The sequence below is a fragment of the Salmo salar genome, chromosome ssa09 (genome assembly GCF_905237065.1).
Source record: "Salmo salar chromosome ssa09, Ssal_v3.1, whole genome shotgun sequence".
Taxonomy (NCBI): Eukaryota; Metazoa; Chordata; class Actinopteri; order Salmoniformes; family Salmonidae; genus Salmo; species Salmo salar.
Genome location: NC_059450.1, coordinates 154,406,375 through 154,429,892, shown reverse-complemented (window position 1 = coordinate 154,429,892; position 23,518 = coordinate 154,406,375). Strand labels below are relative to the sequence as shown.

At 48.1% G+C, this 23,518-nt stretch overlaps 2 protein-coding genes across 3 annotated transcripts in view; one reads left to right on the top strand and one right to left on the bottom strand.

The window, feature by feature from the left end:
- The first annotated feature begins 54 nt into the window (after nucleotides 1-54).
- Nucleotides 55-2,732, top strand: dnajc30b (DnaJ (Hsp40) homolog, subfamily C, member 30b). 2 transcript variants are annotated; one of them, XM_014215401.2, is made up of 2 exons: nucleotides 55-1,598; nucleotides 1,709-2,732. In XM_014215401.2, exons 1-2 carry the CDS (start codon nucleotides 349-351, stop codon nucleotides 1,737-1,739), a joined length of 1,281 nt encoding a protein of 426 aa, XP_014070876.2. In that variant the 5' UTR covers nucleotides 55-348; the 3' UTR covers nucleotides 1,740-2,732.
- A 7,099-nt stretch (nucleotides 2,733-9,831) lies between these two features.
- Nucleotides 9,832-23,518, bottom strand: part of LOC106613312 (SH2B adapter protein 2) — a 55,224-nt gene continuing 41,537 nt past the window's right edge. The window contains exons 4-10 of the mRNA XM_045724857.1: nucleotides 21,482-21,583; nucleotides 17,782-17,873; nucleotides 17,284-17,384; nucleotides 16,988-17,152; nucleotides 14,360-14,565; nucleotides 11,831-11,996; nucleotides 9,832-10,600 (exon numbers count right to left, since the gene is read on the bottom strand). Of these exons, the coding sequence (XP_045580813.1) occupies nucleotides 10,206-10,600; nucleotides 11,831-11,996; nucleotides 14,360-14,565; nucleotides 16,988-17,152; nucleotides 17,284-17,384; nucleotides 17,782-17,873; nucleotides 21,482-21,583 (1,227 nt within the window). The 3' untranslated portion in view covers nucleotides 9,832-10,205. The remainder of the gene's footprint in view (nucleotides 10,601-11,830; nucleotides 11,997-14,359; nucleotides 14,566-16,987; nucleotides 17,153-17,283; nucleotides 17,385-17,781; nucleotides 17,874-21,481; nucleotides 21,584-23,518) is intronic.

Sequence of the window (23,518 nt, the reverse complement as noted above, 5' to 3'; positions counted from 1 at the left end):
GCACGTAATTAAAGCGACAGCCGCATAGTTGGGGAATAAAACAATACTGTCAGAAACGACAAAAACAACCACAACGGCCTATGGAATGAAATGCATATCTAAACACCATTTTAAAGCATAGGAAAAATTAATTTGCACAAGACCATCAAATCAGAGAGGAAGAGGCGATATTTGAGAACGTTTAAACCTCAATGTCCTCGTATATGATTGGATGACAGAATAGGTTTTGTGACCACATCCCATTTATATATTCTGTCATTGGTCTGCTATACATTTAACCGGATCCCACCCCTGTCTTCTTCGCTTCTGGCATTTCTCCATGGCCGCTGTACCTGCTGCTACGGGAGAATGGCGGAGGTCAGTCGGAGATTGGGGAGCGGACTTTACAGTTTTTCAGCTATCAGAAACGCACCGATTCACTCCATCCCCTGCGCCGAAGGTCGACCACACGAAACGATGTCAGTAGTAACAGCAGCAACCTCTATAATTGGAGCCAGAACCTGTAAAGCCAAGGTAACCGGCCAAGGGATTTACTTATGTCACCCGGTGTCAACAAGGGACAGTCAGGCGAGTTCCTGGGAACCGGAACATAAAAACCTCAAAGAGAATGCACAGGAATGCACGGATATAGAGCACATTGACCAAATACTTTCTAGGCTTAAACACGAGGAGAGACTGGGGTATGGGACATTACTTTGGTCAAGTAGTGACTTGCTTTTATTAGACATTAATGCTAAACCTGCTATCAAATTAGCAACTGTTCAGGATAGTGAGCTCAGACGGTCACCTTTGAACCTGTGGCCCAGTGTACAGCCTCTGTCCCAGGGTTACCTAGTAACGGTGCACAGGATGACGTGTTGGAATAACAGAGGTGTTGTCATGGCCACCTTACACCCTGAAATCTTTGGGTTACCTCAGCAGCTCCGAGCATTCAGCACGGTCATGCTCAACCTCTCAGAGCACCAGTCAGGCCAGTTTAGACCTCACCCAGAGGTCTCCACCAGGGCTTACAGCTGGAGGAGCAAAAACAACCAGTCAGACTTCCCGCCGCTTCACAGGAGCAGAACGGCCTACTACGACATCCTCCGAGTGTCCCCAAGCGCCACCCAATCCCAAATAAAGACAGCATATTACAAGCAGTCGTTCATCTACCACCCAGACAAGAACCCAGACAACGAGGAAGCCACCCAGCGTTTCTCTGAGATCAGCGAGGCCTATAGCGTGCTGGGGAGCATGGTCCTGAAGAGGAAGTACGACCGCGGCATCCTCAGTGGGTCAGACGTCCAGGGGGTCGGCAGACCCTCGGACCGGGAGTCTACCTCCAGCAACAGAGCCTCTGGCCCACAGCAGTATCAACAACAGCAGAGGTCCCGGCGGTTCTCCAACGTTGGAGGGAAGGCCATGTTTGACTTTGATGCCTTCTTCCAGGCTCACTATGGAGAGCAGCTGCAGAGGGAGAAGGAGCTGAGGGCCAGAAGGGCCCAGTACCAGCAGAAACAGCAGCAGGATTATAAGCAGTGGAAGCTGGGGAAGATGTTGGAGATTACTGTCGGGGTGTTGCTGGCCATGGGAGGGGTCATCTTTTTCAGTATCACCAGGTCCTGAAATAGAAATAAACCAATCTGTCTCTACCTACCTGGTGAGGTTCTGTTTTTGGACAGGTGGTTGCTTGAAGTGTTTCACAATGTTTCAATTTCTCTCTCCCCAGGTTATTTTCACAGCAAACCGTTGACTTTTAACAAGAATAGCAGAAACTGATGTCACTAATGGACTCTACTCTCCATAGTGTCATTATCAGGACTGATGCCAGGCTTTAGCCTACTTCCTTTCTACACAACTGATTATAGCCACATGTACATGGCCAAGCTATTGTAAAAACTCAATCAAACCACAGTCAGTTGTTTTATACAGAGAGGATTTAGTTAAGTAGGATCTCCATTAGCTGTTATGCATGCAGCAGATACTCTTCCTGGGGTCAACACATTTACATTGACCTTTTAGTGATGCAGCAGATACTCTTCCTGGGGTCAACACATTTACATTGACCTTTTAGTGATGCAGCAGATACTCTTCCTGGGGTCAACACATTTACATTGACCTTTTAGTGATTCAGCAGATACTCTTCCTGGGGTCAACACATTTACATTGACCTTTTAGTGATTCAGCAGATACTCTTCCTGGGGTCAACACATTTACATTGACCTTTTAGTGATTTAGCAGATACTCTTCCTGGGGTCAACACATTTACATTGACCTTTTAGTGATTCAGCAGATACTCTTCCTGGGGTCAACACATTTACATTGACCTTTTAGTGATTTAGCAGATACTCTTCCTGGGGTCAACACATTTACATTGACCTTTTAGTGATTCAGCAGATACTCTTCCTGGGGTCAACACATTTACATTGACCTTTTAGTGATGCAGCAGATACTCTTCCTGGGGTCAACACATTTACATTGACCTTTTAGTGATTCAGCAGATACTCTTCCTGGGGTCAACACATTTACATTGACCTTTTAGTGATTTAGCAGACACTCTTATCCAGAGCGACTTATAGCAGTACATTCACCTTAAGATAGCTAGGTGGGACAATGACATATCACAGGCATAGTAAGTACACTTTTCCTCAATAAAGTAGCTATCAGGTTGGTTGGGGGGGTTATTTACGATACTCTGAAGTGGAAGGGTTTCAGGTGCTTTCGGAAGATGGGAAGGGCTTCAGGGGGAAGATGGGAAGGGTTTCAGGGGGAAGATGGGAAGGGTTTCAGGGGGAAGATGGGAAGGGAAGATGGGAAGGGCTTCAGGGGGAAGATGGGAAGGGCTTCAGGGGGAAGATGGGAAGGGCTTCAGGGGAAGATGGGAAGGGCTTCAGGGGGAAGATGGGAAGGGTTTCAGGGGGAAGATGGAAGGGTTTCAGGTGCTTTCGGAAGATGGGAAGGGCTTCAGGGGGAAGATGGGAAGGGCTTCAGGGGGAAGATGGGAAGGGCTTCAGGGGGAAGATGGGAAGGGCTTCAGGGGAAGATGGGAAGGGCTTCAGGGGGAAGATGGGAAGGGTTTCAGGGGGAAGATGGAAGGGTTTCAGGTGCTTTCGGAAGATGGGAAGGGCTTCAGGGGGAAGATGGGAAGGGTTTCAGGGGGAAGATGGGAAGGGTTTCAGGGGGGAAGATGGAAGGGTTTCAGGGGGAAGATGGGAAGGGAAGATGGAAGGGTTTCAGGGGGAAGGGTTTCAGGGGGAAGATGGGAAGGGCTTCAGGGGGAAGATGGAAGGGCTTCAGGGGGATGATGGGAAGGGTTTCAGGGGGAAGATGGAAGGGTTTCAGGGGGAAGATGGGAAGGGTTTCAGGGGGGAAGATGGGAAGGGCTTCAGGGGGAAGATGGGAAGGGCTTCAGGGGGAAGATGGGAAGGGCTTCAGGGGGAAGATGGAAGGGCTTCAGGGGGAAGATGGGAAGGGTTTCAGGGGGAAGATGGGAAGGGTTTCAGGGGGAAGATGGAAGGGCTTCAGGGGGAAGATGGGAAGGGCTTCAGGGGGAAGATGGGAAGGGCTTCAGGGGGAAGATGGGAAGGGTTTCAGGGGGAAGATGGGAAGGGTTTCAGGGAGAAGATGGTTCTACTTTTGGGGCGCCAGGACAGAGAGGAGCTTGGACTGGGCTGAAAAACACAAAACATAAAATACATGTTCAGAGTACAGAACATTTACTTTATATACAAGAACAACAAGATGATAATAATACATCAATATAAAATAATAAATTATAATGACACAACTGAATTGTGGTTGTTTATAGAGATCTCGGATGATGACTTCATCCCTGTTTCTATTGGTCCAGTCGGAGTTGATACAGTGAATAGGTCTGATACTTGGCACTGGTTTAAGATAGAACTATTGTAACGTTTGGCCAGGGACTACAGTGTTGTAAGGATTGTGGAATATACAGTAGATATTTTTTATTTTATTTATTTTTATTTAACCTTAATTTAACTAGGCAAGTCAGTTAAAAATAAAAAAAATCTTATTTACAAAGTCTACCAAAAGGCCTCTTGCTGGGGACGGGGACCTGGGATTAAAAATAACAACAAATACAATAGAAATATAGGACAAAACACACATCACCACAAGAGAGACAACACAACACTACATAAAGAGAGATCTAAGACAACAACATAGCAAGGCAGCAACACATGACAACACAGCATGGTAGCAACACAACAGGACAACACAGCATGTAGCACACACAACCACATTACACACAGCATTAGCACACAAAATGGTAGCCACAACAGGACAACACAGCATGGTAGCAACACAACAGGACAACACAGCATGGTAGCAACACAACAGGACAACACAGCATGGTAGCAACACAATATGACGACAACATGGTAGCAACACAACATGACAACAACATGGTAGCAACACAATATGACGACAACATGGTAGCAACACAACATGGAACAAACATTGTTAAGCACAGACAACAGCACAAAGGGCAAGAAGGTAGAGACAACAATACATCACGTGAAGCAGCCACCACTGTCAGTAAGAGTGACCATGATTGACTGTTTGAATGAAGAGATGGAGATTTAACATATGAATAAAATAATAGGTACTCATTGTATTTCGGGGTAATGGCTGTTGTTCTTTTCTAACTGTGTCACTTGTCAAATCAACCTTTCTGTCGTTCCATCCTGATTTCTGGGTCAACATTAACGTCACAATATAAATATATTAAAGCAATTAACTCCATGTTACCTCTTGACTTTAGTGATCACAATTAAAATGGTTATGACTTTTGAATGAAAACGTATTTCTCACAATTGGTCATTAAGTAGTCTCTACCTCTGTAGTAGTACTCTAGTCTCTACCTCTGTAGTAGTACTCTAGTAGTACTCTAGTCTCTACCTCTGTAGTAGTACTCTAGTCTCTACCTCTGTAGTAGTACTGTAGTAGTACACTAGTCTCTACCTCTGTAGTAGTACTCTAGTCTCTACCTCTGTAGTAGTACTCTAGTAGTACTCTAGTCTCTACCTCTGTAGTAGTACTGTAGTAGTACTCTAGTCTCTACCTCTGTAGTAGTACTCTAGTCTTTACCTCTGTAGTAGTACTCTAGTCTCTACCTCTGTAGTAGTACACTAGTCTCTACCTCTGTAGTAGTTCTCTAGTCTCTACCTCTGTAGTAGTACTCTAGTAGTACTCTAGTCTCTACCTCTGTAGTAGTACTGTAGTAGTACTCTAGTCTCTACCTCTGTAGTAGTACTCTAGTCTCTACCTCTGTAGTAGTACTCTAGTAGTACTCTAGTCTCTACCTCTGTAGTAGTACTGTAGTAGTACTCTAGTCTCTACCTCTGTAGTAGTACTCTAGTAGTACACTAGTCTCTACCTCTGTAGTAGTACTCTAGTAGTACACTAGTCTCTACCTCTGTAGTAGTACTGTAGTAGTACACTAGTCTCTACCTCTGTAGTAGTACTCTAGTAGTACTCTAGTCTCTACCTCTGTAGTAGTACTCTAGTCTCTACCTCTGTAGTAGTACTCTAGTCTCTACCTCTGTAGTAGTACTCTAGTAGTACTCTAGTCTCTACCTCTGTAGTAGTACTGTAGTAGTACTCTAGTAGTACACTAGTCTCTACCTCTGTAGTAGTACTCTAGTAGTACACTAGTCTCTACCTCTGTAGTAGTACTCTAGTAGTACACTAGTCTCTACCTCTGTAGTAGTACTCTAGTAGTACACTAGTCTCTACCTCTGTAGTAGTACTGTAGTAGTACACTAGTCTCTACCTCTGTAGTAGTACTCTAGTCTCTACCTCTGTAGTAGTACTCTAGTCTCTACCTCTGTAGTAGTACTCTAGTAGTACTCTAGTCTCTACCTCTGTAGTAGTACTCTAGTAGTACTGTATTCTCTACCTCTGTAGTAGTACTCTAGTCTCTACCTCTGTAGTAGTACACTAGTCTTTACCTCTGTAGTAGTACACTAGTCTCTACCTCTGTAGTAGTACTGTATTCTCTACCTCTGTAGTAGTACTCTAGTCTCTACCTCTGTAGTAGTACTGTAGTATCTGAAATGCAGAGGAGGCTGCTGAGGGGAGGAAGGCTCATAATAATGGCTGGAATGGAGTCAATGGAATTTGTAAGTCGCTCTGGATAAGAGCGTCTGCTAAATGACGTAAATGTAAAATGTAAATGTATCAACCGCATGGAAACCATGTATTTAATACAATTCCACTCATTCCGCTCCAGCCATTACCACGAGCCCATCCTCCCCAATTAACGTGCCACCAACCTCCTGTGCTGAAATCCCAGACAAGTGTATGCTGGGATGTTATTTATGTGAGGCGGCAGGTACCCTAGTTAGAGCGTTGGGCCAGTAACCCAAAGGATTCTGGATCCAATCCTTCTGCTGACAAGGTAAAAAAAATCATCTGTCATTTTGCCCCTGAACAAGGCAGTTAACCCTTCGTTCCTCAGTAGGCCGTCATTGTAAATAAGAATTTGTTATTTTAACTGACTTGCGTAGTTAAATAAAAGGTTAAATACAATAGACCTAGAAGACAAGTCAATAAGCACAGTGTTTGTCCACTAGATGGCTCTGTTCTCCATCAGTTAAAAACAAGCCTTTTCTCATGGACTTATTACTGAGCAGTGTTCAATTCAATATGCTGTGTTGTGATGCAAGGGTTGGTGCTAAATCAAATGTCCTGTGGGTTGCTTAGAAACAGAAGACATGACAGGGCCGTTGTAACCGTTTGCTCACATGTTTTATTCACAGAAATATAAAGCATTATGTCAAGTACATCACTTTGTACAAAAGTTCACAGACTCTTCAAAACTCAGCCACACAACAGAAATCAGCATTAAATGTTAAGAAATGAAGTGGAAACCGCTCCGGCATTAGCCTCTGATATGTGAACAAGTCTGCTGTGACTCACCGGTTACACTGAGGATCTCACTGAGAACAATGGAGAAGAATGATGACATCAAATAAGACTCGATAGGAAATTTGTCATGTACAAAAACGGGCGGAGGAATACTCTTGAAAAATACGATTTGAATTTCCACATGTAGCTGCTGTCGTTCTCTATCAGTCTGATTATAGGGAAACGGGCGGTGTCTGTCAGTCTGATTATAGGGAAACGGGCGGTGTCTGTCAGTCTGATTATAGGGAAACGGACGGTGTCTGTCAGTCTGATTATAGGGAAACGGGCGGTGTCTGTCAGTCTGATTATAGGGAAACGGACGGTGTCTGTCAGTCTGATTATAGGGAAACGGACGGTGTCCGTCAGTCTGATTATAGGGAAACGGGCGGTGTCTGTCAGTCTGATTATAGGGAAACGGACGGTGTCTGTCAGTCTGATTATAGGGAAACGGACGGTGTCCGTCAGTCTGATTATAGGGAAACGGGCGGTGTCCGTCAGTCTGATTATAGGGAAACGGGCGGTGTCGCCATAATGACCACGTTATACAGGACGGAAGTACAGCGTTTTCTGATTACAAAATGCTATTTCAATAATAACCTATTGCCGATTCAGCCTTCGAGGGGAGACCACCAGGCCACCAGGCCATCTGAACAGTTCACCAGCAGGTCACACACACAACGATGCAGCGGTGCCATTACGTAGCACTAAGTCCCCCAAACTACGGTCGTCAAGTCCCCCAAACTACGGTCGTCAAGTCCCCCTAACTACGGTCGTCAAGTCCCCCTAACTACGGTCGTCAAGCCCCCTAACTACGGTCGTCAAGTCCCCCTAACTACGGTCGTCAAGTCCCCCTAACTACGGTCGTCAAGTCCCCCTAACTACGGTCGTCAAGTCCCCCTAACTACGGTCGTCAAGTCCCCCTAACTACGGTCGTCAAGTCCCCCTGTTTCTGCTTGTTTTCCTGTATTCTAATTCCACAATCAAGTTGTTGAGAATGTTCCAAACCAACTTTAAAATGAGTCAAGTCTTCAGATACCTTGGACAGACGGCCATCACACAAAGAGGAGGTCCAGGACCAGGGTCAGGAAACGTTACTGTAGCACATCAATCATCACAAACATCAGTCTTCAGGCTGTACATCACACCAGAGATTAGTCAAACCCATAGAGGTCACCCAGAACAACCCTCCTTCCTCCTCCCTCCTTCCTCCTCCCTCCTCAGGTTCTGTTGTTTTCATCGTGTAACTTTACAACTTCAACTGCCATAGATGATCATATCGCTGTCGCTTGGCTCTCAGACAGTTGTCTTGTAGGCACTTGCCAGTGGCGCAGCGGTCTAAGACACTGTCTCTCAGTGCAAGAGGCGTCACTGCAGTCCCTGGTTCGAATCCAGGCTACATCACATCTGACTGTGTATTGGGAGTCCCATAGTGTGGCGCACAATTGGCCCAGCGTTGTCCGGGGCAGGCCGTCATTGTAAATAAGAATTTATTCTTAACTGACTTGCCAAGTTACATAAAAAAATACAATATATCACTTAAATTCTGCATTGTCCCCAACAACAGTCCATATATGCCTGGAAGCAAAACATGTTGAATATTATGCATTGAATTTGACTGAATTACAGTAGTGAAAATGTTGCTGGCTGCATCATGTTGATATGTGAGTGGAAATGCTGGGTTCTGGTAGTGGATCATGTTTTCAAGTCAATTCCATAGAAATTCCAGTCAATTCAGGAAGTATTGGAACTTTCAATTCTCTTTAAATGTTTTTTTTTTAAGAGGACAACGTGGAATTAGAATGGGGTTAACTTTCTGCATGACTGGAATTCCAAAGGGAATCGACCCCCAACCCTGCACGTTTTATCCCTCTGACCTGATGTCATCACGGCCAATGAGACGGCCAGTCAGTCACAATCATATCAGGTCAAAGGTCCTTTGTGACTGACAGGCACTAAGATCTTTTGACACTAAGAAAATATCCATCTCTGAAATGACACTAACACACCCTTACCATTCATTTTGTTTTGCAAAGCTATAGGAGAAGAAAGTACTTGGAACTCCCCTTGGGGACAGCGAGGATATCCGGGACAGACTACAAGCAGCTTCACAAACATTAGAGATATGCTCAGGAGGGCTTGGGGAGGAAAACCATTTATTACGGGTGGCTTCACCTCTTGATCACTTAGCAGGGCAGTGACAGAGGCTTTGTTCCTAGGGAACTGTGGGTAGGGCGGACAGGGAGTCATCTGGTGAAGTGAATCAAAACCTCCACTCAACTACTTCCTTTCTCTCGTTCTCCATCCTTCCCTCTCTCTCATCTCTCTTTCACCATCCCTCCCTCCCTCTCATCTCTCCTTCCTTCTCCCTCCCCCTCTCTCATCTCTCTCCTTATCTCTCTCCTTCTCCCTCCCTCCCTCTCATCTCTCTTTTCTTCTCCATCCCTCCCTCCCTTTCTCTCATCCCTCTCTCCTTCTCCCTCCCTCTCTCTCCTTCTCTCTATCTCTCTCCTTCTCCCTCCCTCCCTCCCTCCCTCCCTCCCTCCCTCCCTCCCTCCCTCTCTCATCTCTCTCTCCTCCATCCCTCTCTCTCTCATCTCTCTCCTTCTCCCTCCCCCTCATCTCTCTCATCTCTCTCCTTCTCCATCTCTCTCTCCTTCTCATCTCTCTCTCCTCCATCACTCTCTCCTCTCTCTCCTCCATCCCTCTCTCCATCTCCATCCCTCTCTCATCTCTCTCCTTCTCCCTCCCTCTCTCATCTCATCTCTCTCTCCTCCATCCCTCACCTTCCTATTCCCCTCTCATTATCTCCTTCTCCCTCCCTCTCTCTCTCTCTCTCTCGCTCTCTCTCCTTCTCTCATACCTCCCTCCCTCCCTCCCTCCCTCCCTCCCTCCCTCCCTCCCTCCCTCCCTCTCCTTATCCCTCTCTCTCTCTCCTTCTCCCTCCCTATCTCTCTCTCTTTCTCCCTCCCCCCTCTCATCTCTCTCCTCACACTCAAGTCTAAATCATCAGTTTCTTCATATATTTCAATGTCAGCTGCTGATGAGGGTGACCAAAGATCCAACGGCTAACTGGACACAGACTGGCATACAGTCTGATATGCTTCCTTGTCACATTGGAGAAACAGCACATCTCTTGGAAAACAAACAAGAAAATAAACAAGATAATTAGTGATCCATGTCCATCCACACACAGCACTCCCCTGCCATCCATGGCCTTTCACCTATTGGGTCCAAATCCCTGCACGTCCTGTGTCTCAGCCAATGAGAGCTCCCGGGTTTGGTTGTGCCCAGTCTCAGTAGAAGGAGTACTGGTTCTCCACAGCTCTGGCCCTGCGTGTTCCGTCTGTCTCTTGGTAGTCCTCCGAGGCGCCACTAGAGGGATCTAACAGACGCTCTGCGCTGTTACTCCTGCTAACCAGCCCCCCTTCTTCTTCTCCTCCTCCTCCTCCTCCTCCTCCTCCTCCGCTGCCTGGCTCACCACGGGAGAGGGAAGGAAGAGCGGTTGGTGAGGATGAGGAGCTGGAGGAGAGCTGGGTGTCGGAGGTGGGCCCTGCCGGCTGTGAGACCCCAGGGAGGTGAAGGGTTGGCTGGGCTGGGTCAGTCCAGCAGCCTTGGTCCCTGGGTGGGGTTGGGAGCTGAGGCGCGGTCACATCTGTGTGAGAGCAGTAGAGAGAGACGGGATATCTGTCTGTAAGAAAAGAGAAGTGTTTTTAGAGACCTGATACAGTTCATTTTATAAACGTATCTTTCATTAAAATGCCAAAGATAAACACAAGATCAAGTGTTGACCTTTTAAGCATTTCACTGTAAGATTCTACACCTGTTGTATTCGGCGCAAGTGAGAAATAAAATGTGATTTGATCTACAACAGCAGCAGCAGCAGCAGCGATAAAGACACGGCTGAGCAGCGTGTATGAATAAAGCCTTTTACACACAGCATCAACAACCCACTCAGTGTGTCTGTGTAGACCCAGGGCCATGGGTGGAAACAGAGGGTCTCTTTGTGAGTGTTGGGTTGGGGCTGGAGCCTGGGCCTGTATGCAAAAACCAGTGTGGTATAATCACCCTCTCTCTCCCCCCCCCCGTCTCCCCCCTTGCACAGGAGGGCATTCATCCCTTGCCAGGTGAGGGTGTGGGGGAGGAAGGACGAGGCTAGTTGACTGCGTTTCTGTGTTGGTTTCCTCAGTTTAAGGACTAACCTGTAGTTAAAACATTTTAAGACTGAAGGAAAAACATCAATCTGTCTGTGAGGTCATCCCACATGAACGTTTGTTCCTCCAAGCGATTCACAGGACTTAAGCACCCAGCGATGTTGTTGTTTACAGGCAGACGTTAGAGAGTTTGAGAGGCTGTCATCTTCAATAACAAGGGCCAGATTGAGCCACCGAGGGGCTGTGAGACATAGTAGTTACAACTGATCAGGAAAACTGTTTCTAGAAGGACATTGTCAACATTGGACCTGTTATTAATGTCTTTATGTAAACCTACAGTATGCTGTGCACATTCATGTTTAGGGGGTGTGTGTGTGTGTGTGTGTGTGTGTGTGTGTGTGTGTGTGTGTGTGTTGGGCGTACCTGTGGGGGGTGTGTGTGTGTGTGTGTGTGTGTGTGTGTGTCTGTGTCTGTGTGTTTGGTTTGGGCGTACCTGTGGGGGTGTGTGCGTGTTGGGCGTACCTGTGGGGGATGTGTGCGTGTGTGTGCGTGTGTGTGTGTGTTGGGCATACCTGTGGGGGTGTGTGCGTGTGTGTGTGTGTGTGTGTGTTGGGCGTACTTGTGGGGGTGTGTGCGTGTGTGTGTGTGTGTTGGGCGTACCTGTGGGGGTGTGTGTGTGTGTGTGTTGGGCGTACCTGTGGGGGTGTGTGCGTGTGTGTGTGTTGGGCGTACCTGTGGGGGTGTGTGCGTGTGTGTGTTGGGCGTACCTGTGGGGGTAACCTGTACGTAGGAACGCAGTGTGATGTCAGCACAGCCCCCTGACTCCAGAGGGATGGGGTGGGAGTGGAAGTGCCTCAGCATGTCTGACACGGTGTGGAACCACAGATGATGAACATGACACTGACCCTTACCATTCACCGACAGACGCAGGTGCTGGGGGAGAGGGGGGAGAGGAGGGAGAGGAGGGAGGAGAAAGAGGGAGGGAAGAAGGGAGGGAGGGAGGGAGGGAGGGAGGGAGGGAGGGAGGGAGGGAGGGAGGGAGGGAGGGAGGGAGAAAGAGGGAGGGAGAGAAAGAGGGAGAGAGGGGGAGAAAGAGGGAGGGAGGAATGGAGGGAGGGGGAGAAAGAGGGAGGGAGGGAGGGAGGGAGGGAGGGAGGGAGGGAGGGAGGGGGAGAAAAAGGGAGAGGGAGAGGGAGGGTGGCAGGGGGGAGGGAGGGAGGGGGGAGAGGGGGAGAAAGCGCGAGGGAGGGGGATCAAGAGGGAGGGAGGGGGAGAAAGAGGGAGGGAGAGAGAGAGAGAATTATGAGTAATATACACTATATCATTAGAACACTTTCCTAATATTGAGTTGTCCCCTCCCCTCAGAACAGCCTCAATTCATCAGGACATGGACTCTACAAGGTGTTGAAAGCGTTCCACAGGGATGCTGGACCATGTTGACTCCAATGCTTCCCCACAGTTGTGTCAAGTTGGCTGGATGTTCTTTGGGTGGTGGACCATTCTTGATACACACTGGAAACAGTCACACACAGATACACAAACACACAAACACACAGATACACAAACACACAGATACACAAACACACAGATACACAAACACACAGATACACAAACACACAGATACACAAACACACAGATACACAAACACACAGATACACACTCAAACCGGTGTGCCGGTACTACCATACCCTGTTCAAAGATGCTTAAATATTTTGTCTTGCCCCGTTCATCCTCTGAGTGGCACAAATACACAATCCATGTCTCAAGGCTTAAAAATCCTTCTTTAACCTGTCTCCTCCCCTTTCATCTACACTGAATGAAGTGGATTTAACATGTGACATCAATAAGGGGTCACAGCTTTCACCTGGATTCACCTGGTCAGTCCGTGTCATGGAAAGAGCAGCTGTTCTTAATGTTTTGTATACTCAGTATAAAGTTTCAAGTCTAACACTGAGAGATTGAAAGAGACAGAGAGAGAGAGAGACAGAGAAATAGAGGGGGGAGACAGAGAAATAGAGGGGGGAGACAGAGAAATAGAGGGGGGAGACTGAGAAATAGAGGGGGGAGACTGAGAAAGAGAGAGACCACTGTGACTGACCCAAACTTAAGGAAAGCTTTGACTATGTAAAGACTCAGTGAGCATAGCCTTGCTATTGAGAAAGGCCACCGTAGTCAGACCTGACTCTCAAGAGAAGACAGGCTGTGTCCACACTGTCCACAAAATGAGGTGGAAACTGAGCTGCACTTCCTAACCTCCTGCCAAATGTATGACCATATTAGAGACACATATTTCCCTCAGATTACACAGATCCAAAAATCCAAGCAGGACATAATGCTGAACTGTTGGAGGAGAGTCACAGAATGCCAAGACTGGCACTGGAGGAGAGGAGGAGAAGAGCCTTGACTTCCTGAGACTGACACTGGAGGAGAGGAGGAGAAGAGCCCTGACTTCCTGAGACTGACACTGGAGGAGAAGAGCCCTGACTTCCTGAGACTGATACTGGAGGAGAAGAGCCCTGACTTCCTGAGACTGACACTGGAGGAGAAGAGCCCTGACTTCCTGAGACTGACACTGGAGGAGAAGAGCCCTGACTTCCTGAGACTGACACTGGAGGAGAAGAGCCCTGACTTCCTGAGACTGACACTGGAGGAGAAGAGCCCTGACTTCCTGAGACTGACACTGGAGGAGAAGAGCCCTGACTTCCTGAGACTGACACTGGAGGAGAAGAGCCCTGACTTCCTGAGACTGACACTGGAGGAGAAGAGCCCTGACTTCCTGAGACTGACACTGGAGGAGAAGAGCCCTGACTTCCTGAGACTGACACTGGAGGAGAAGAGCCCTGACTTCCTGAGACTGACACTGGAGGAGGAGAGCCCTGACTTCCTGAGACTGACACTGGAGGAGAAGAGCCCTGACTTCCTGAGACTGACACTGGAGGAGAAGAGCCCTGACTTCCTGAGACTGACACTGGAGGAGAAGAGCCCTGACTTCCTGAGACTGACACTGGAGGAGGAGAGCCCTGACTTCCTGAGACTGACACTGGAGGAGAAGAGCCCTGACTTCCTGAGACTGACACTGGAGGAGGAGAGCCCTGACTTCCTGAGACTGACACCGGAAGAGAAGAGCCCTGACTTCCTGAGACTGACACCCAGAGGGTATGGGAACAGACCTGGTGCCTGCAGCTCCAGAGGGCATGGGAACAGACCGGTCTGTCTGTTTCATGAAGGGGAGGAAGAAGAGATAGGCCGCCTGTGATTGGCTAACCTTGGCGTTGCCATGCATGTGATTGGCTCACCTTCGCTTTGCCCTGGAAATTAAAGGTGAGGACGTACTCCCCCGGCCGCGTCTCGCTTTGGCGAATCACAAACAGCCCGTGGCTCCTAGGGCCGCCCGCCAGCACCAGTTGGGCCGCCCGTACGCGTGACAACGTCCCGTGGAACCATGGGTAGGTTGCCAGGCTGGGGTCAGCCTCCGCCTCGGTCGCTCCCTCACCTGAAACACCTGAAGGGAGGAGAAAAAGAGGCGAGATCACATGGTAAAGATGGACCACAACCCCTCTGACTTCTTCAAACTATATATGTGTATGTGTATGTTAATATAGAATAATGATATGACTACCGTTCAACAGTTTGGTGGTCACTTACAAATGTCCTTGTTTTTGAAAGAAAAGCACATTTTTTGCCCATTAAAATAACATCAAATTGATCAGAAATACAGTGTAGACATTGTTAATGTTGTAAATGACTATTGTAGCTGGAAACCGCAGATTTTTTATGGAATATCTACATAGGCGTACAGAGGCCCATTACCAGCAACCATCACTCCTGTGTTCCAATGGCACGTTATGTTAGCTAATCCAAGTTTATCATTTTAAAAGGCTAATTGATCATTAGAAAACCCTTTTGCAATTATGTTTGTGGGTTCGATTACAGGCTCAAAATGGCAAGAAACAAAGCACTTTCTTCTGAAACTCGTCAGTCTATTCTTGTTCTGAGACATGAAGGTTATTCCATGCAAGAAACTGCCAAGAAACTGAAGATCTCGTACAACGCTGTGTACTACTCCCTTCACAGAACAGCGCAAACTGGCTCTAACCAGAATAGAAAGAGGAGTGGGAGGCCCCGGTGCACAACTGAGCAAGAGGACAAGTACATTAGAGTGTCTAGTTTGAGAAACAGACGCCTCACAAGTCCTCAACTGGCAGCTTCATTAAATAGTACCCGCAAAACACCAGTCTCAACGTCAACAGTGAAGAGGCGACTCCGGGATGCTGGCCTTCTAGGCAGAGTTCCTCTGTCCAGTGTCTGTGTTCTTTTGCCCATCTTAATCTTTTTTTTTATTGGCCAGTCTGAGATATGGCTTTTTCTTTGCAACTTAAGCAGACACTTTTCATCCAGGGGTAAAAGTCGAATTAATTTCTTCCCGGTACAGGACCACCCACATGTCCTATAGCCCTAATCGTGGAACTACACAAAGAGTTTCAGTGGGCCTAGTCGTAAAGATTTGTCATTTAACTTTGAAAACTTGTAAACCTTTTATTGTGTCATAAACACAACCAGTCATGATGTTTTCATCTGATAATCACTTCAAAAGGGCTCCTTTTACTAGGTTATCAGCGCACGTTCATCCACTCGTAACACAGCCTCCAAACAGAGAGAGACTTCTGTTACACATAACCACAAGAAGTCTCCAACTGATTCCACCGAGGGCCGAGTGTCAGCTGGTTTTCACTCCTCCCTTGTCCTTGATTGATGAATTAAGGTCACTAATTAATAAAGAACTCCCCTCACCTGGTTGTCTAGGTCTCAGTAAGGAACTCTCCTCACCTGGTTGTCTAGGTCTCAGTAAGGAACTCTCCTCACCTGGTTGTCTAGGTCTCAGTAAGGAACTCTCCTCACCTGGTTGTCTAGGTCTCAGTAAGGAACTCCCCTCACCTGGTTGTCTAGGTCTCAGTAAGGAACTCTCCTCACCTGGTTGTCTAGGTCTCAGTAAGGAACTCTCCTCACCTGGTTGTCTAGGTCTCAGTAAGGAACTCTCCTCACCTGGTTGTCTAGGTCTCAGTAAGGAACTCTCCTCACCTGGTTGTCTAGGTCTCAGTAAGGAACTCTCCTCACCTGGTTGTCTAGGTCTCAGTAAGGAACTCTCCTCACCTGGTTGTCTAGGTCTCAGTAAGGAACTCTCCCCACCTGGTTGTCTAGGTCTCAGTAAGGAACTCTCCTCACCTGGTTGTCTAGGTCTCAGTAAGGAACTCTCCTCACCTGGTTGTCTAGGTCTCAGTAAGGAACTCTCCTCACCTGGTCGTCTAGGTCTCAGTAAGGAACTCTCCTCACCTGGTTGTCTAGGTCTCAGTAAGGAACTCTCCTCACCTGGTCGTCTAGGTCTCAGTAAGGAACTCCCCTCACCTGGTCGTCTGGGTCTCAGTAAGGAACTCCCCTCACCTGGTTGTCTGGGTCTTAATTGAAAAGAAAAAAACTAAAATCCCACAGACACTCGGCCCTTCCGTGGAATGTTGACACCTCTGATGACAGCGATTGTCATTAGGCCAGATTGAATATGTCCACTGCAGTCTGTGCGTGTCTCGATGTTGGCAGCTCATCTCTGCCAAACTTGTATGTTTTGACGTGTAGGCTATACCACTCGTTGTCAAGTCCATTCGTCCGCGTGCCACGCCGCTGACATGCGGTAACGATAAAGTGGTGTTATTGCCGACAGTTTCCTTGACATTTTGTTTTAATAATTGTGATAGGCTCAGGTTTTACAGATACGGCGTATCCCCTACTATTTATTTACGTTTCACCCCGGGTTTTATCCAAAAACGACAGTCATACGTGCATACAGTTTATGTACGGGCGGACCCGGGAATCGAACACACTATCCTGGCATTGCAAGCACTCTCTACCAGCCTAGCTACAGTTCCCTTTACCTGTGGTGGGGTTTTTCTCCTGGGCCTCTGGGAACTGGAGGAAGTGCTCCAGGGGAACATGGGAAGGGTGCTGGGTGAAGGGTAGTTCTCTGCAGCGGACAGAGGGGGCGCTATACAGTTCTGCTGCTGCTGAGCCACAGGATTTTTCAGGGACACGATGGACACCTGGACACAAACACGACAACATGAGATACTAGAGAACAACATTACACAGCAGACAGACTGACAGCACATCCATTTCCTCTCAAAAGGCAATGTGTGAGGTTAGGTTACGTGTGTGTGTGTGTTTGTCTCACCCTCTGACAGAAGCTCACAGCTGCAGGAGGCCACCATGGAGAACTCTTTAGACGCCTGGCCGTTGGGACATGACGCCAGCTCAATGTCATCTCCACTGTCCCTGTGCCACACACGGACACACACACACACGGAGACACACACACACACACACGGAGACACACACACACGGACACACACACACACACACACACACACACACACACACACACACACACACACACACACGGACACACACGGACACACACACACACACACACACACACACACACACACACACACACGGACACACACGGACACACACGGACACACAAAATGTATTTCTGTTTATGGCCGTCCAAAAACATGCCGTGACTGAACAGAGAAACTCACTGTACCAGAAAAACTCGGCGTGAAATAGTGTGAGAGAGGGATCTGTCAAAAACTGTCTTACAGGGTGATTAATGACTGTGTGCTGTTCCCTCCCTCAGGGAACAGTAAATATTTATCCCTCCATTTACCCAGGGTCCATGCAGTCCTGGATGTCAGCGACCCAGGAGTTTTTCTGCAGCGAGTCGATGGTCTCCAGGATATATTCACCTCCGTTCTCCACCTGTGGAGAGAGAACACACCACACCATAGAACAGTTACTGTGGAGAGAGAACACACCACACCATAGAACAGTTACTGTGGAGAGAGAACACACCACACCATAGAACAGTTACTGTGGAGAGAGAACACACCACACCACACCACACCATAGAACAGTTACTGTGGAGAGAGAACACACCACACCACACCACAGAACAGTTACTGTGGAGAGAGAACACACCACACCACACCATAGAACAGTTACTGTGGAGAGAGAACACACCACACCATAGAACAGTTACTGTGGAGAGAGAACACACCACACCATAGAACAGTTACTGTGGAGAGAGAACACACCACACCATAGAACAGTTACTGTGGAGAGAGAACACACCACACCACACCATAGAACAGTTACTGTGGAGAGAGAACACACCACACCATAGAACAGTTACTGTGGAGAGAGAACACACCACACCATAGAACAGTTACTGTGGAGAGAGAACACACCACACCATAGAACAGTTACTGTGGAGAGAGAACACACCACACCATAGAACAGTTACTGTGGAGAGAGAACACACCACACCATAGAACAGTTACTGTGGAGAGAGAACACACCACACCACACCACACCATAGAACAGTTACTGTGGAGAGAGAACACACCACACCACACCATAGAACAGTTACTGTGGAGAGAGAACACACCACACCATAGAACAGTTACTGTGGAGAGAGAACACACCACACCACACCATAGAACAGTTACTGTGGAGAGAGAACACACCACACCATAGAACAGTTACTGTGGAGAGAGAACACACCACACCATAGAACAGTTACTGTGGAGAGAGAACACACCACACCATAGAACAGTTACTGTGGAGAGAGAACACACCACACCATAGAACAGTTACTGTGGAGAGAGAACACACCACACCATAGAACAGTTACTGTGGAGAGAGAACACACCACACCATAGAACAGTTACTGTGGAGAGAGAACACACCACACCACTAGAACAGTTACTGTGGAGAGAGAACACACCACACCATAGAACAGTTACTGTGGGAGTCCAGAGGAGAGACAGAGAGACTTCTGAACACACTGCAAGAAAGAGAAGTAGGCAGTTAGTTTGGTTTGTCAGGTCAGGTAGTCGTGTCTATAAGGTAGTGTTGTGAGAGGACAGGGAGAAGACAGGGTAATGTTGTGAAAGGTAGAACAGGGAGAAGACAGGGTAGTGTTGTGAAAGGTAGAACAGGGAGAAGACAGGGTAATGTTGTGAGAGAACAGAACAGAGAGAAGACAGGGTAATGTTGTGAGAGGTAGAACAGGGAGAAGACAGGGTAATGTTGTGAGAGAACAGAACAGAGAGAAGACAGGGTAATGTTGTGAGAGGTAGAACAGGGAGAAGACAGGGTAATGTTGTGAGAGGTAGAACAGGGAGAAGACAGGGTAATGTTGTGAGAGAACAGAACAGAGAGAAGACAGGGTAATGTTGTGAGAGGTAGAACAGGGAGAAGACAGGGTAATGTTGTGAGAGAACAGAACAGAGAGAAGACAGGGTAGTGTTGTGAGAGGTAGAACAGGGAGAAGACAGGGTAATGTTGTGAGAGAACAGAACAGAGAGAAGACAGGGTAATGTGAGAGAACAGAACAGAGAGAAGACAGGGTAATGTTGTGAGAGGTAGAACAGGGAGAAGACAGGGTAATGTTGTGAGAGAACAGAACAGAGAGAAGACAGGGTAGTGTTGTGAGAGGTAGAACAGGGAGAAGACAGGGTAATGTTGTGAGAGGTAGAACAGGGAGAAGACAGGGTAATGTTGTGAGAGAACAGAACAGAGAGAAGACAGGGTAGTGTTGTGAGAGGTAGAACAGGGAGAAGACAGGGTAATGTTGTGAGAGGTAGAACAGAGAGAAGACAGGGTAATGTTGTGAGAGAACAGAACAGAGAGAAGACAGGGTAATGTTGTGAGAGGTAGAACTGGGAGAAGACAGGGTAATGTTGTGAGAGGTAGAACTGGGAGAAGACAGGGTAGTGTTGTGAGAGAACAGAACAGAGAGAAGACAGGGTAATGTTGTGAGAGGTAGAACTGGGAGAAGACAGGGTAATGTTGTGAGAGGTAGAACTGGGAGAAGACAGGGTAATGTTGTGAGAGAACAGAACAGAGCGAAGACAGGGTAATGTTGTGAGAGAACAGAACAGAGAGAAGACAGGGTAATGTTGTGAGAGAACAGAACAGAGAGAAGACAGGGTAATGTTGTGAGAGAACAGAACAGAGAGAAGACAGGGTAATGTTGTGAGAGGTAGAACTGGGAGAAGACAGAGTAATGTTGTGAGAGGTAGAACTGGGAGAAGACAGAGTAATGTTGTGAGAGGTAGAACAGGGAGAAGACAGGGTAATGTTGTGAGAGAACAGAACAGAGAGAAGACAGGGTAGTGTTGTGAGAGGTAGAACAGGGAGAAGACAGGGTAATGTTGTGAGAGGTAGAACAGAGAGAAGACAGGGTAATGTTGTGAGAGAACAGAACAGAGAGAAGACAGGGTAATGTTGTGAGAGGTAGAACTGGGAGAAGACAGGGTAATGTTGTGAGAGGTAGAACTGGGAGAAGACAGGGTAGTGTTGTGAGAGAACAGAACAGAGAGAAGACAGGGTAATGTTGTGAGAGGTAGAACTGGGAGAAGACAGGGTAATGTTGTGAGAGGTAGAACTGGGAGAAGACAGGGTAATGTTGTGAGAGAACAGAACAGAGCGAAGACAGGGTAATGTTGTGAGAGAACAGAACAGAGAGAAGACAGGGTAATGTTGTGAGAGAACAGAACAGAGAGAAGACAGGGTAATGTTGTGAGAGAACAGAACAGAGAGAAGACAGGGTAATGTTGTGAGAGGTAGAACTGGGAGAAGACAGAGTAATGTTGTGAGAGGTAGAACTGGGAGAAGACAGAGTAATGTTGTGAGAGGTAGAACAGGGAGAAGACAGGGTAATGTTGTGAGAGAACAGAACAGAGAGAAGACAGGGTAGTGTTGTGAGAGGTAGAACAGGGAGAAGACAGGGTAATGTTGTGAGAGGTAGAACAGAGAGAAGACAGGGTAATGTTGTGAGAGAACAGAACAGAGAGAAGACAGGGTAATGTTGTGAGAGGTAGAACTGGGAGAAGACAGGGTAATGTTGTGAGAGGTAGAACTGGGAGAAGACAGGGTAGTGTTGTGAGAGAACAGAACAGAGAGAAGACAGGGTAATGTTGTGAGAGGTAGAACTGGGAGAGGACAGGGTAATGTTGTGAGAGGTAGAACTGGGAGAAGACAGGGTAATGTTGTGAGAGAACAGAACAGAGAGAAGACAGGGTAATGTTGTGAGAGAACAGAACAGAGAGAAGACAGGGTAATGTTGTGAGAGAACAGAACAGAGAGAAGACAGGGTAATGTTGTGAGAGAACAGAACAGAGAGAAGACAGGGTAATGTTGTGAGAGGTAGAACTGGGAGAAGACAGAGTAATGTTGTGAGAGGTAGAACTGGGAGAAGACAGAGTAATGTTGTGAGAGAACAGAACAGAGAGAAGACAGGGTAATGTTGTGAGAGGTAGAACTGGGAGAAGACAGGGTAGGGGTGTGTTATGGTTTCTTACCTTCAGGACGAAGGTGTTGTCTTTGTCAGGCATCTCCAGGGGCATGGTGGTCCTCACCTCCACGATGGCAGACAAAGGGATGCTCACCTTGGGCTTTGATGACTGTTAGACACACACACACACAACCACACAGATCCCAATTCTTTTAGATTTCAATTAAAAAGTCCTCTGTGTGTGTGTGTGTGTGTGTGCGTGCGTGCGTGCGTGCGTGTGTGTGTGTCTGTGAGTGAGAGAGGCCATAGTAAAGGTTTATCAGTTGATCTGACTGTTCTTCATCTTCATCTCCCTGTACGACTGACTGGCTGTCCTGAGTCCTCCACTCCACTCATCTCCCTGTATGACTGACTAGCTGTCCTGAGTCCTCCACTCATCTCCCTGTACGACTGACTAGCTGTCCTGAGTCCTCCACTCCACTCATCTCCCTGTATGACTGACTAGCTGTCCTGAGTCCTCCACTCATCTCCCTGTACGACTGACTAGCTGTCCTGAGTCCTCCACTCCACTCATCTCCCTGTACGACTGACTAGCTGTCCTGAGTCCTCCACTCCACTCATCTCCCTGTACGACTGACTAGCTGTCCTGAGTCCTCCACTCCACTCATCTCCCTGTACGACTGACTAGCTGTCCTGAGTCCTCCACTCATCTCCCTGTACGACTGACTGGCTGTCCTGAGTCCTCCACTCCACTCATCTCCCTGTACGACTGACTAGCTGTCCTGAGTCCTCCAATCCACTCATCTCCCTGTACGACTGACTAGCTGTCCTGAGTCCTCCACTCATCTCCCTGTACGACTGACTGGCTGTCCTGAGTCCTCCACTCCACTCATCTCCCTGTACGACTGACTAGCTGTCCTGAGTCCTCCACTCCACTCATCTCCCTGTATGACTGACTAGCTGTCCTGAGTCCTCCACTCCACTCATCTCCCTGTACGACTGACTGGCTGTCCTGAGTCCTCCACTCCACTCATCTCCCAGTACGACTGACTAGCTGTCCTGAGTCCTCCACTCCACTCATCTCCCTGTACGACTGACTAGCTGTCCTGAGTCCTCCACTCCACTCATCTCCCTGTACGACTGACTAGCTGTCCTGAGTCCTCCACTCCGCTCATCTCCCTGTACGACTGACTAGCTGTCCTGAGTCCTCCACTCCGCTCATCTCCCTGTACGACTGACTAGCTGTCCTGAGTCCTCCACTCATCTCCCTGTACGACTGACTAGCTGTCCTGAGTCCTCCACTCCGCTCATCTCCCTGTACGACTGACTAGCTGTCCTGAGTCCTCCACTCATCTCCCTGTACGACTGACTAGCTGTCCTGAGTCCTCCACTCCACTCATCTCCCTGTACGACTGACTAGCTGTCCTGAGTCCTCCACTCATCTCCCTGTACGACTGACTAGCTGTCCTGAGTCCTCCACTCCACTCATCTCCCTGTACGACTGACTAGCTGTCCTGAGTCCTCCACTCCACTCATCTCCCTGTACGACTGACTAGCTGTCCTGAGTCCTCCACTCCGCTCATCTCCCTGTACGACTGACTAGCTGTCCTGAGTCCTCCACTCCACTCATCTCCCTGTACGACTGACTAGCTGTCCTGAGTCCTCCACTCATCTCCCTGTACGACTGACTAGCTGTCCTGAGTCCTCCACTCCACTCATCTCCCTGTACGACTGACTAGCTGTCCTGAGTCCTCCACTCCACTCATCTCCCTGTACGACTGACTGGCTGTCCTGAGTCCTCCACTCATCTCCCTGTACGACTGACTAGCTGTCCTGAGTCCTCCACTCCACTCATCTCCCTGTACGACTGACTAGCTGTCCTGAGTCCTCCACTCCACTCATCTCCCTGTACGACTGACTAGCTGTCCTGAGTCCTCCACTCCACTCATCTCCCTGTACGACTGACTAGCTGTCCTGAGTCCTCCACTCCACTCATCTCCCTGTACGACTGACTAGCTGTCCTGAGTCCTCCACTCATCTCCCTGTATGACTGACTAGCTGTCCTGAGTCCTCCACTCCACTCATCTCCCTGTACGACTGACTA